Source organism: Dipodomys merriami, unplaced genomic scaffold (assembly GCF_024711535.1).
Source record: "Dipodomys merriami isolate MVZ:Mamm:240054 unplaced genomic scaffold, mDipMer1.0.p SCAF_24, whole genome shotgun sequence".
Taxonomy (NCBI): Eukaryota; Metazoa; Chordata; class Mammalia; order Rodentia; family Heteromyidae; genus Dipodomys; species Dipodomys merriami.
The window spans coordinates 16,351,371-16,365,687 of record NW_027203826.1 but is presented as its reverse complement, the minus strand read 5'-3'; the positions used below and the strand labels follow the sequence as shown (position 1 = coordinate 16,365,687).

Here is a 14,317-nt window from a genome sequence, read left to right as displayed (position 1 = left end):
CATGCAATCCCATTTGTCCAACCTTTCTTTAATTTGTTGTGTTTCTGGGTCTCTATTCAGAAAAATTTGGCCTGTGCCAAGAGACGTAGTGTTTCTCCTATTCCATCCTATAACGTTTTCAGAGTGTCTGCTTGACTCTGAGGTCTTTGATCCATTTGGAGTTGATTATGGTGCAGGGTTTTATATAAGGGTCTAGCTTTAGTTTTCTACAAGTACTTAACCAATTTTGCCAGCACCATTTACTGAAGAGGCTGTCTTTCTTCCATTTTATGTTTTTAGCTCCCTTATCGAAGAATAGATGGCTATAGGTCTTTAAGTTCATTTCTGGGTTTTCATTTCTATTCCATTGGTCCTGAGGTCTGTTCTTGTGTCAGTACCAAGCTGGTTTGATTATTATGTCTTTGTAGTAGAGTTTGACATTTGGTATTGATATTCCACCAGCATTGTTCTTTCTGTTGAGGAAAGTTTTTGCTATTCGGGGTCTTTTATTGTTCCATATGAATTTTTAGATTGCCTCTTCTATTTTCTTGAAGAATGAGGTTGGAATATTGATAGGTAATGCATTGAATTTTTAGGTAGCCTTGGGAAATATTGCCATTGATCTTCCAATCCAGGAGCATGGGAGAGTTTCCACTTTCTAAGTTTTGTTTTGATTTCCTTTTTCAGGTTTTTAAAGTTTTCATCATAGAGGTCCTTCTCTTCTTTGGTTAATTCCTAGGTATTTTATTTTTTGTGGTACTATTACGAATAGAGTTGCTTTTCCTAATTTCAGCTACACTTTTCTCATTGTTGGCATACAGAGAAGCCATTGCTTTGGGGGATTAATTTTATACCCTGCTACAGTATCTTACAGTAGAAAATATTTAAAAATAAAAACATCCCACCAACTAAAGCATAGACTCCACTATGGTCCAGCATACTGCATGCACATTGGAAGACTGAAGGTCCCCAAATTAACTGGAGAAATCTTTTTTGCCTGTTTTTGTTTTATTTGTGTCACATATATATATATATATATATATATATATATATATATATATATATATATATGTAGAGAGAGAGAGAGAGAGAGAGAGAGAGAATATGGTGATTGATAAGTGTGTTTACATGTTGCATGCATGATTAATTATGGCTACATTTTTAATTGTTAAATTTTTTAAATTTTTATTTATTTCTTTTTATTTTCAATTCCCTCTTATTTTTTCTTCCTTTATCATCATTTTAATTTTATTTTTTTATTTTTTCTGGTCTTTGTTCTTTTCTTTCTTTTCTATATTGTTTTGCTCCATTTTGTTAGTCTTTTTGATCATTTCCATTCTGTCTAACTGGTTCCTACTGCTATCTTTCTGCTTTGGCTTATTTTACCCTAACTTTTATAACTATTTCCTTTTTTGAACAAAAATAACCATTGTCCAAACAAAATGAAGGTGTGCTTAGATACTATAATACTTATGATTTAAAACCTCTGATTTTTTAAATTCAAAATAAAAATAGTTTGGTACATTTTTATTGTAAAAATAATGTATCAAGGGATTACAGTTACATAAGCAAGCTAATGAGTACATTTCTTATCAAGCATTGTTGCCTCCTCCTTTGTTTTTCCCCTACCATCCCTTCCCTCCCAACTCCACAACTACCACCCTCAAAGTTGTAAATAAAGTTCATTTTCAACATAGTGTTTTGTACATTTCATTGTTACAATGGGTCAACCTGTATCCCTATTTAAGCATTTCATTTTTCCCTTCCTCTCCGCAAAGTAGAACACTATTCTTGAGCAAAGAGATTCACAGACATCACCCAGGACCTGAGTTTAAGCCCCAGGACTGGCAAAAACAAAACAAAACAAAACAAAAACCAAGGAAACACACAAAAATCTATTCAATGTATTTTTCTCATATAGAGGGTGTTTCACATATTAAATTGATAAGAACAAATAGAATATTTGATCTTAGCCAAAAAGCCAAGAAGGGATAAACAATTTTATGAAGAAGAGATGTGGATGAATTTATCAAATTTTAATATTAATCATAGGAAAAATGAATAGTAATGCTCTTCCTTTTAACATTAATTTTGCATGTCTGTGGACTTGTTCTAGAGGCAGAACTTGGGGCCTATTCACTGTCCAGCTCAAGCCTATAGTAATGCTATTCCTTTATATATATATATATATTTGTGTGTGTGTGTTCATCCTGGGGCTTGAACTCTGGGCCTAGGTGCTGTCCCTCAGATCATTAGCTCAAGGCTAGAGCTCTACCACTTGAGCCACAGCACCGCTTCCAGTGGCTTATTGGAGATAAGAGTCTCCTGCCCAAGCTGGCTTTGAACCATGATCATCAGATCTCAGCCTCCTGAGTAGCTAGGATTATAGGTGTGAGCCACAGGTACTCAGTTATCCATGAGCTTTTAAATTTAAGGTTAGCACTATATCATTTGAGCCAAAAGCTCTACTTCTGGATCTTTGGCAGTTAAATGAGGATCAGAATCTCATAGACATTCCTACCCTACCTGGCTTTGAACCAGAGATATGACCTTCCTGTGTAGCTAGTTTTACTAGAGTGAGCATATGTGCCTGGCCATATTCAACTTTTAGAATCTAGAAAGATCAAAGTTATCCATATTTACAGCTTAGAAGAAATACATATATTGGGAATACAGAACATTTCATGGATTTGTGTTTCTTATTGTCTTATGATGAGTTGTTTTACTTCCAGGCCCAATCTCAATGAGTCAGCCAGACATTGAGGACCTTTCTGTTCTTCAACCCCTGATATTATTCTATCAATTGTTTAGACAAGTTTTGAAATAGCTGCCTTTATAATATTTGATGATGCAACCAAAATACAAGGTCATATTCTTCTGATAAATGAAGAAAGGAATGAAGAAGTCAAACTTTTTCCTTTCTTCAAATTACCAAGTATATCACCTTATTAATCTGATTGTTTAAAAACTTACCTACCTTGCTCCATTTATTTAACCAGTATATTGGAAATCATGTTGTAAATGGCTTAGAATGGTTTGTGCTTTCTTCATGCTACTATTCCCATTACAAAAGGAAGAAGGATGAGAGAATAAATTTTAATAATTCATAACTAAAAAAATAAAATGAAAATTAGAAACATAGATTATAATGGGTTCTAAAGTCTTGACGGTTTTTCAATATTTGTACAATTTTACACGTACAAACAGAGCTCTGGATCTTTTGAAAAGGCTATGAGAAATAAGCAGGATTGACCACTCCCGGCCCTCTGGGTTCTGCCTTCTAATGGATCATCTTTCTCACTCTCTCCAACCATATGTCCTCTCTCATGAGATGCTCACCAGAGCAGGCATCAGGCCCATTTGGACTTTGCACGTTGAGAAGTGTGAGTTTAATAGACCTCTTTCTTTACAATATACTGAAATACAAAACATTTCAGATATTTTGTTATAGCAGTGAAAATAGACTGATTCAGACATGTAGATGACTTGAGCTACCTTGGTTGGAGCACATAAAGCAGTTGGAGCCGAGGTATTCACTTGGATTCCTGAGGATCTGGGCCATGTCTCACTGAAGGGAAGCTGAAAGGAACCCATATCAGCTACTTTTAGCTGGCAGTTCATATCTGCACTGCTAGTGGAAGACAGATGACTTCCTTAGTTTTTCTTTTTTTTTTGTATTTTTTTATTTAAATTTTATTTTATTTTATTTGAGAACATTTCCTTAGTTTTTCTTAACTGTCATGTTGTGAGACATAATTTGATGCAAGGGTATCATGATCTATGAGTAATAGAATCAAGCCAATTTCTTGAGATAAAAGGGTGAATCTGAGGGTTGTGAGAGGAAACATACTCATACCACATTTTATAATATCCAATTTCCAACACCTCAGGGAATAAGCACAGTGTAAAACAAGAGATATAAATACATTTGTAAGAAATTTTAATGTAAATGCTAAAGAGAGATGTAAAATTTCCAAATTATCAGTAATAAAAAATTTATTTTTTTTTCGGTATGCTTAGAATCAAATGAGAATTTGTGGACTAAATGTGTTTTCTACCACTGAGTTTCTTTATTTTCATCTCAGGAGATATTCTACCAGGCAAACATCTGAATAAACCACTTCTTAGCACATACCCAAAAGGAATGCATGTCATCAGCATACCATAGTGATAATGAAATCCTCACGTTCACTTCAGAACTATTAAAATATTGCAGTAATACTCATAATGGCTAATTCATGGAATCAGCCTTGGTGCCAATCAACAAATGAATATATAGGAAGATGTGATATATACAAAATTAAGTGTAATTTAGCTCTACTGGAGATGAAATGATCTCAGGTACTGAAAGCAAATAATGGGGACTATCAAGTTAAATGAAATCTTAGAAATATGAATATTTCATCCATTTTTGTAAAGTAGGTAAAGTAGATAAAGTAGAACTCAAAGAAGTTGAGGACATGGCACAAAGTTTGGGCATTTTATAAAGGGAGTCTGCAGGAAAGGGGAGGGTGGAAGAGTGATAGTGATGAGTGAAATGCACTTATGCACATATCAAATGCCATAAGGAAACTCATTAATACTGTCACAAGAAGCAGAAGTGTTGGAGGTGATGAGACTGAACCAAAGTGTGGATGGATGTCTTCAAAATATATTATGTGCACGTTTTGGCTACAATAAAACCTCTCATTTTCTACCCTTAATTTAAAGTAATAAAAATGGGGAAAAGCATATCGTTTAAATAGGGATACAGGTGAACCCATTGCACCAATGAGATGTACAAGTCGTTATGTCGAAAATGAACTTTACAACTTTGGTGCAGGGCTGGGGGTGTGGGGTGGGGTGGGGCGGGGGAGGGAGCAGGGAGGATTGGGTGAGGGGGGAGAATGGAAAAGGATGGGAAGGGGAAACAAAGGAGGGTGCTACAATGCTTGATAAGAAATGTACTCATTATCTTGCCCATGTAATTGTAACCCCTCTGTACAGTATTTTCACAATAAAAAAAAATATAGTGGTAATCAAAATCAAACACAAACACATAATATCCAGGTAGTCATTTTAATGTAATTAAGTATTAAAAAAATTTTAAAATTAAGCATTTGGTAGTTTTGGAGTTGTCATTGATTTTTGTACAATACCATGAACAGTGAGCAAGGTCACAGGTATAGGTGTGTAGAGTCAGGCATGTCTTTCTTGTGTTGTTTTTAATGCTTGTGCCTAAATTTTCCAATTTTTGAAAAGTTATAGAAAAATAAAAAGTGTAAAATTGTTACTTCTATTTTCCTACCTTGGATTCTATGTAGACAATGGTATTATTTCTGTTTTACATATACTACAAATGTGAGTGAGAAATTGCAGATTCAAATGATGTTTTAATTTTACTCACTTGGGATCTAAGCTGTTCTGCAACATAGCTCTTCACGTGGAAGGGACACAGTATTGAAAGAAGCTTTGAGATAACGTAAAGAAATTTTGCCCAAGTTTGCTATTTTACTATGGAAATGGGAATTTATAAAAATATGATAGTATCATCATATCTTGGATTAATTACTACTGACTACAGAAACATTAGCTTCCTAGTGATATGTTTATTTTTTTTCCTTTGGCCACCTTCTCACTAAAATACCTTAAACTATACCCTAGGTCATTGTCAGAAATATGAATGACAATCAAGTAAATTTTGCATTACATCAAACGTCCACTGAATTGATTATATATCTCTATTGTTAGGATAGGATATACAAAGAAAATAACAGTCCATCTAGAATCCTCATTATCCCATTTCCTAAGGGAAAATGGGTAACATATAAATTACAGACCAAATTCTAATGAGAGTTCTACATACAAGTGGTTTTTGCTGTTAGTGGACTGAAGTAAGGTGTGGTGTGGATCATCTTGCTTTCTTCTTCCTCAAGTGTTTTCTTGGTAACTTAACCTATTTAAAAGAAAACTGAAATGCAATTCTCTTAAATAATGGTATTTTAAGTAAAACATAATTTTAGTTATGTTAAGGCTTCAGATCTTTTTGTGGTACATTTTTGCCTACTTAGCCAATGCTATTTTTCTCAATACAGTTGAAACTTGATGTAAGTATTTTCTGAGCAGCAAAACTTCATTTGTCACTGACCATAGGCAAAATAATATATTGGAAATAACAAAGCTTCCTTTCCAGTGGGAAATTAATGCTAGCCACACATACCTTATGATAGTTCTCACATCTTTAGTGTTAATAACCACATGTCCTTCAGATTAATAAGGAACATTACAGAAGTTCCTCCTCAATGTATTGTTAACAAAATACACTTCTCATTCTTTAGATTAAATCTTGAATACTTGGTTTAGTTATGCTTGTTAACAAGGAGATAGAAGAGATTGTTAATGAAAAATACCATTTTCTTCTCCACATGAGATATTAAGATCGTAAGCTTTATTGAACAAATTTAAACAGCCAATTACAAAATTTAAGAAAAATATATTGCCAATTTTTGGTGGATGCATATTGATTATGTATGTTTTGAAAAACCCTGTTACATGCATAAATAAAAATGCTATCAATATCTTTCATATAGTTCATTTTTTTAAAAACATGCCATATTTATAAGCATTAGTAAAAAGAAAAATGATCAGTTGATGTGGATATTAACATTTACTCTATGAAAATATTTTCTCCAGAATCCAATATGCTTCGTTTATGTTCTTATACACATTGTTTTATTTTCATAGTCTTAATATGCATAGGTGTAGGCAGATAATTAATAATACATTGAATTGTGATCACTTGATGATGTGAGAATTTATAAGATAATATTTTTTAATCATTTTCATTTACTTAATACTCATCCTTTATTAATTACTTGGCAAAAAATTATTTGGTAGTTCTTTATAATTTTCTTCATGATATTTCATTATTTGAGTATTTTACCAATAAAGGTTTATTTTGTCCAAAATATGGGCCACTCTGAGGGAAGAAAAAGAACACTCCCAGAGTATTCATTACTAAAATTTCTTTTAGTTCTGAAACAGGATCTCCTTACATGAACTCCTACACATGAACTCATAATCTTACTTCTTCAGCCTCTTATGTGCTAATCTATGTGCTATTACAACCAGCAATTTCACCTAATATTCTTTATTATTTTTAATTTTTAAATTTGTTTTGATGGTCTTGAGGCTTGAGGTCAATCTGTGTGCTGTCTCTGAGCTGTTTTCTCAAAGGCATTGGTTTGTCATATGAATGAAAGCTCTACTCCCACCTATTTGGTGATTAATAAGGTTTTTCTACTAAGCTGGTTTTGAACCACAATCCTCAGAACTCAGCCTCCTTAGTAACTATGATTACAGGCATGAGCCACTAGCACCTGCCTTCTCCTGGTACTCACAGGAAGTCTTACTTAAACTTGACAGGGGAAAAAGGGATGCAGATGATAATTTCATGAAATTTACAAAAAATATGTGTGATTTGTATTGTATTACTGGTTCTATATATTTCACCTAATCAAAGAAAAGATTCAGAGTTTTCACTAAGAAAAATAAGCCAAGTGAGACCATAGAATATACATTTACCTTTCATTTTGTAACCTAGCCTTTACCTGTGACTTTTCTATCCAAGATGTGTTGTTAAAATAATTTGTTGGGGCTGGGAAGGTGTCTCAGTGGTAGAGTGCTTGCCTTGTAATGCATGAGGCCCTGGGTTCAATTCCTGAGCACCACATAGGAAAAAAGCCGGAAGTGGCGCTGTGGCTCAAGTGGTAGAGCGCTAGCCTTGAGCTGAAGAGCTGAGGGACAGCGCCCAAGCCCAGAGTTCAGGCCCCACGACCGGACCCCCCCCCCAAAAAAAAGGATCTTTAAAAAATAAAAATAAAAATAAAAAAATAAAAATAAAAATAAAAATAAAATAAAATAAAATAATTTGTTTAGGAAGTAACAGAAGAAATTCCAAAACTGTATTACTTTTCAGACTTTAGATTATTTCACTCAGTGTTATGGCTAAGTGGGTTATTATGGTAAACCCTAATGTTCATATTTAAGAGTAGGTATTCTAGTCTTAGAATCCTAGGCACTCAGGAGGCTGAGAAGCAGATGATCATAGTACAAAGCCATCCTGGGCAGAAAAGTCTTCCTGACTCCATTTTCAAAATAAACAGCAAAACTTGGGCTGAAGATAGTGGGATGAGAATGTTGAAATGGGTGACACTGACTATGACACATTGTATTCATAAACAGTTTGTTGAAGCACAACTCCTTGGTACAATTAGTAAAAGATAATAATTTTTTAAAGCTAGGCGAATGGCATGGCTCAATTGGTAGAGATCCAGCTGAGCAAATCCAAGTAAACATAGATCTCTCAGTTAAAATTGCAGTACCAGAAAAAAAATGAAATCAAGGTAGTATTTAATATTTAACATTTATGCAAAATACAGATATTTTGAAGAGATGACATAACAATACTACATTCTTTTATTTCATATTTTATTTCTTCTGTGTGTATTAACTCCTAGGATTTCCTAAAAGTCTCTAAGTATATACACATACATAGCCTATATAAGTAATGTAAAATAAATGTCTCTAAGTATGTCCACATACATAGCCTATATTAATAATCTATGTATTATACATTTGTATAACTGTATTAAACACATGCAATTTGAAAACATACAAAATATAGAATGAGATAAATAAGACAATGTGCACCTTAATAAATTAGTATTGAGACAGTGCAGTCTACACACATAAAGATGACAGAGTCAGAGTAAAACAAGTGCCTGTGTGTGCCTGAGAAATCCACCATCAGCTTCCACTGACTACAAAATCCAACAATGTTGCATGCTTTTGAAAGTAATTGGCAGGAGAATTTTCCAGGTCCCCTAGTTACTTCTTTATGAAAAGAAGGGTGAACAGGAACAGAAATAGGAGTACAGAAGATGTTTCAAATGGAAGTTTTAGAAAGTGAACTTTCCATGTAAAGTTACCTAACATAGTTCATCAGCTTCCAAATTATCTTTATTATGAATTTCTCCATTCCTGCGTTCCTTGTTTGTATTTTTTCCCCTAACCTGTGTTTATTGGTTTATATCTGCCAGAGAGTTGTAGAAAGAAGAGATGGACAACTACAACCTTACGACGGTGACTGAGTTTATTCTCCTTAGACTCTCTGACCTCCCTGAAGTGCGGTACCCCCTCTTTGCGGCACTTCTCATCATCTATCAGATCACCTTGGTGGGTAACGGGACCATCATCCTGGCCATTACTATAGAGCAAAAGCTTCACACTCCTATGTACTTCCTTTTAGCAAATCTGTCCCTGTTAGACATATTTTGTCCTTCAACTACTGTTCCCAAGATGCTCCAGAACCTTTTGACAGAGGACCACAGCATTTCTTTTGTTGGGTGTGCCTTACAGCTTTATTTCCTGGTGGCCCTATTGGCGACTGAGGTCTTCCTGCTCGCTGTCATGGCTTATGATCGGTATGTGGCGATATGTTTTCCCCTTCGCTACACCCTCATCATGAGTCATGTTCGATGTGCGCAGTTGCTGACTGGGACCTGGGCAGCTGGTTTCCTCAACTCCCTTCTCCACACAATGACCACCATCAGCCTGTCTTTCTGCAAGTCAAATCGAGTTGACCAGTACTACTGTGATGTCCCTCCAGTGGTGGCCCTGTCTTGTTCCTCCACTTACATGGCAGAAATGTTACTTCTAGTGGTTGGAGGTGTCTTCGGTACTAGTGCCTTTCTGATCACTTTGATCTCCTATCTGTACATCATCTCCACCATCCTGAAGATCCGGTCAGCAGAAGGGAAGCGCAAAGCCTTCTCCACATGTGCTTCCCATCTCACTGTGGTTTGTTTGTTCTATGGCACCGTCATTTTTAACTACATCCGCCCCTCCTCCAGTAAGCATTCCCCTGCCAGAGACAGACTCATCTCCATGTTATACGGGGTAATGACTCCAATGTTAAACCCCCTCATCTACAGCCTGAGAAACACTGAGGTGAAAGGAGCCCTCCGAAGATTGCTATGTTTCTGAGCATGTTTACACAATGTAATATGAAAACTGAGTGCTTTGCTTTAAACTCACCACTTCCCATACTACTAGTGTGTGATCAGACAATTATCATGGCAGCGATCCATCTTCCACCTCTAGAGAGAAGAATATTTTACATATTGACTATTACTTATGTAATAAAATCCTTTTGGTCTTCAATTATCTATTTTCTACCATACATGTTCCTAGCTCTATGTATCCCCATTACTTCTGATTACAGATCCTGTTTCCCATTCTGCTGATGAATTTACTATATGTTCATTGTCTACATTTTTCAATCTCAATTAACCTGTGGCAGTCTGTATCTCTTTCTTTTGTGTACTATATTTGAATTTTCACTAATTTATGTGATCACACAACAAGTAAAGTGTTTATATATTATTGAATTTGTTTTCTGTTTTCTCCTTTTGATTTTTAGCAATAACATGAATATTCAATCTTTTCAAATTTCATTTCTTAAGTCATGTTTCTATCATAGTTTATTGTGTGACTCTTTGTTATCAATTACATTTGCCAAAATTTTATCACCAATAGAGGCCTCTCATAGGGGAGGTTAATCACTTGCCATTTAATTTTAGATGAATTTGTTCTGTACATAAACATTGGAAATTTAAATGACATTGTAAGAGTATATTACTCATAGTATAATAGTGTAAGTTTAACATTTGCTTTATTTTAAATTCTTCATTTATTCTCAATAATATTGTATGTATCTGGCTTACTTCATGTCATGTAACTACAAATAGTGCAATTTGAGAGGTGTTTGGTAGGTCCTGCCAGGTTATCCACCTTATTGGTGGCTATGCCTCAAAATTTCTTACTATATTTATGTGGTTCTCTGGTAAGGGGCCGTTTCTTCACTAGTATTGTGTTCTTGTTGTTTTTCTATATTTAGTACATTTTGAAGTCTTCTGTAGTGCTGGTTTAGTGGAGACAAATTGTTTGAATTTTTCCTTGTTGTGGAGTTTTTATTTGTCTATTGGGTATTAAAGAGAGCTTAGCTGGGTATACTATTCTTGGTTGGTGTTTGTTTGCCATTAAGGAGTCACATAACCACATTCCAGGCTCTCCTTATTTTCATAGTCCTGGCTGAAAATTCTGTAGTTTTTCTTAATGGTTTTCTTTTATAATTCCTTAATATTTTCTCCCTGACAGTTTTAAGATTCTTCTTTATTGGTACTGTGTGGATTACAATGTGGTAGTGGAATGTTCCTTTCTGCTCTGCTGTGTTTGGCATTCTAAAGGCTTCTTTCATATGAATAAACCTATCATTTTGCATGTGTGGGATGTTCTCCTCTAGATTTCTGTTAAATACATTTTCTATGCATGTACCAGTCTTTTATTCACCTCCAGCAATATCTATCCATCTTAAATGAGTTCTTACTGTGTAATATCTTCTATGTCTTCTATTATAGACACTCTCTTTTTTCATCATCTAATCCGTTATGAAAACTTTCAACTTTGTTTTTTATTTCTTTACCTTCTTTTTTTAAAATTTGATTTAATTTTATTTTTGAACATACTGTACAGAGAAGTTACAATTACATGGACAGGATAATGCGTACATTTCTTACCAAGCATTGCAGCCTCCTCCTTTGTTTACCCTTCACATCCCTTCCCAGCTTCCCCCCTACCCCCCATCCCAATCCTTCTCCTTCCCCCCGCTCCCCACCCCCCCGCAATGACTTTGTAAAGCTCGTTTTGGACATGACAACTTGTACTTCTCATTGTTGCAACAGGTCCACCTGTATCCTTAAACAACTGGTTTTTCCCCATCTCCTCCACAAGTTATACTGACATCAAATATAGTGAAAGCAGGGGTTATACTGTGAGGGAGGGACATACAAAGCAACAAAGAGATAATCTTATAAATGTGTTAGAAACACATGCGTGAAAGAAAAAAACATTAAAATACATATCTAAGGGTCATTTTCCTGACATCACATTATCTGACCTTTTCCGCTTGACTCATACCTATACTAGATATTACAAATAAGGGAAACCATGGGACCTATGTTTCTTTGGGCCTGGCTTACTTCACTTAATATAATTTTTTCCGAGTTTTTCCATTTCCTAACAAATGGGGCAATGTCATTCTTTCTGATGGAGGCATAGAATTCCATTCTGTATATATACCACATTTTCTTGATCCATTCATCTACTGAGGGGCATCTGGGTTGGTTCCATATCTTAGCTATGGTAAATAATGCTGCAATAAACATAGTTGTGCTGGTAGCTTTAGTGTGGTCTTGTTTGTAAACATATGGGTCAATGCCCAAAAGTGGGATTGCTGGGTCATAGGGGAGCTCTATGTGAAGTCTTTTGAGGAATCTCCATACTGCTTTCCAAAGTGGTTGAACAAGTTTACATTCCCACCAACAATGAAGTAGTTCCTTTCTGTCTACATCCCCTCCAGCATCTGTTGTTGTTAGAGTTCTTGATTTTTGCCGTTCTAACTGGAGTGAGGTGATATCTCAATGTTGTTTTGATTTGCATTTCTTTTATGGCTAGGGATGTTGAACATTTCTTCATGTGTCTATTGGCCATCCTTCTTTCTTCTTCAGAGATGTTTCTCTTTAAGTCTTTCGCCCACTTATTTATTGGGCAGTTGTTTCTTTGAGGATTTGTTGTTGGGGGGTTTAATTTTTTGAGTTCCAAGTATATTTTAGTTATGAGACCCTTGTCCATTGTATGGCTAGTAAAGATCTTCTCCCAATCCGAGGGTTTTCTATTGATCTTGCTGGCTATGTCATTTGCCCTGCAGAAGCTCTGCAACTTTATGCAATCCCCTTTGTCCAACCTTTCTTTGAATTGTTGTGCTTCCGGATCTCTATTCAGAAAATTTCGGCCTGAGCCAAGGAGACCTAGGGTTTCTCCTATTCCATCCTGTAATGTTTTCAGAGTGTCTGCTTTGAGTTCAAGGTCTTTGATCCATTTGGAGTTGATTTTGGTGCAGGGTGATATATAATGAACTAGCTTTAGTTTTCTACATGTAGTTACTGGAAAAAAAGTTACTGGAAAACAATTATTTTTTCAAAAAAAGGCAAAAATTAAAGATTAATAAAATTTTTAGAAAAGGAAAAAAAATTATATATATATATAAGGTACCAAAAAAAAAAAAGAAAAAAAAGAAAAAAAAAAAAGGAAAAAAAGAGGAAGAAAAAAAAAAGTTCTTTGATTTTTTTTTTTGATTTTTTTGGGAGGGGTGGGAAGAATCCTGTATCTCCCTTTTGTCTGTAAACAGCCTCTTGTTGGAGTCTCTGGTCAGCTTGAGGTCCTGTGGCTTGATTGGTTTCTTAAGTCAGTTTGTTCGAACAGGCAGAAAAATGCTCTGCTTTACCCAAGATTTTGAGATCCCCCTCCCACATTAGTTTACTGGGAGGGTGATCTGCTTTGAGAATCACAAAAGAGGGGGATGCAGTGGTGAGGCTAGGTTCTGGGTAGAGTTGAGGCCTTTCAACAATCAGTAGCTTTTCCTTGGGGCTATTTTGTGAAAAAAAACTCACAGAGCCCAGCCTGGAGCCATTCTCAGGGTTTCTGTTTTTCAATTGATTGTTGAGGCTGCTAGAGGGAGGGGCAGCCTCTGGCTCTGGTTACCCAGTGAGGAAAGCCACTCCAATGGCTGGTGCCTGAGGTGGGTGACTTTTCCCTGGATGGAGCCCAGTCTGGCAGGTCACTTCACCGCCGTTAAGTTCTTGTGACCTGCTAAATGACTTGTTTTATTCCAAGGCCTGGGTTGGAGCTGGCAGCTCCTCCGAGCTTTGTCGGTATCCAAGATGGAGATCACCGGTGCTGGGGGGGGAGGGGTGGCCTTCCCTCTTCTGCTCCCTGAGAATAAGTGAGGACGTCGGGCTTCTACTCACGTTGAGTCTTGGATCCTGGGTCATCTCTGGTCTGCACACTGCAGGATGAAGATGTCCGCTCCTTGTCGGTTCTTGCTGGTGTTGAGTAGAATCTGCTCGCCCGCTGCGTCTGGCTCCTTCGTCCTGGACTCTCTGTGTGAGCACTCAGGTATGGCCCCGGCTGCGTTCTCCGCTGCGACCCTGCCGCAGCCGTGGCGGCGGTGGCTGGCAGGCACTCAGATGTGTCTTTTTGCCTTGGCTTCCCCTATCTTGTCTAACTCTTTGTCCTGTGATGGCACACTTGGTGTGATTCTCTGGCTTAGGACTGTTCACTGGCACTCTAAAACTGCTTTCTATGTGAGAGCTTGTTCAGATTCCAGCTTCTCCTCCGCCATCTTCCCTCTCCTCTCTCTATTTCTTTACCTTCTAATGGAGCATTTTTGATGGCTTCT

The 14,317-nt window shown here is 36.3% G+C and overlaps 1 protein-coding gene and 1 pseudogene across 1 annotated transcript; one reads left to right on the top strand and one right to left on the bottom strand.

Annotated features, from left to right (window-relative positions):
- Positions 1–1,856: 1,856 nt before the first annotated feature.
- Positions 1,857–1,972, bottom strand: LOC138835891 (U2 spliceosomal RNA; annotated as a pseudogene).
- Positions 1,973–9,078: 7,106 nt separating this feature from the next.
- LOC138835544 (olfactory receptor 5V1-like) lies at positions 9,079–10,005 on the top strand. Its single transcript, XM_070034032.1, has one exon. It carries the CDS (start codon positions 9,079–9,081, stop codon positions 10,003–10,005), a length of 927 nt encoding a protein of 308 aa, XP_069890133.1.
- Positions 10,006–14,317: the final 4,312 nt, after the last annotated feature.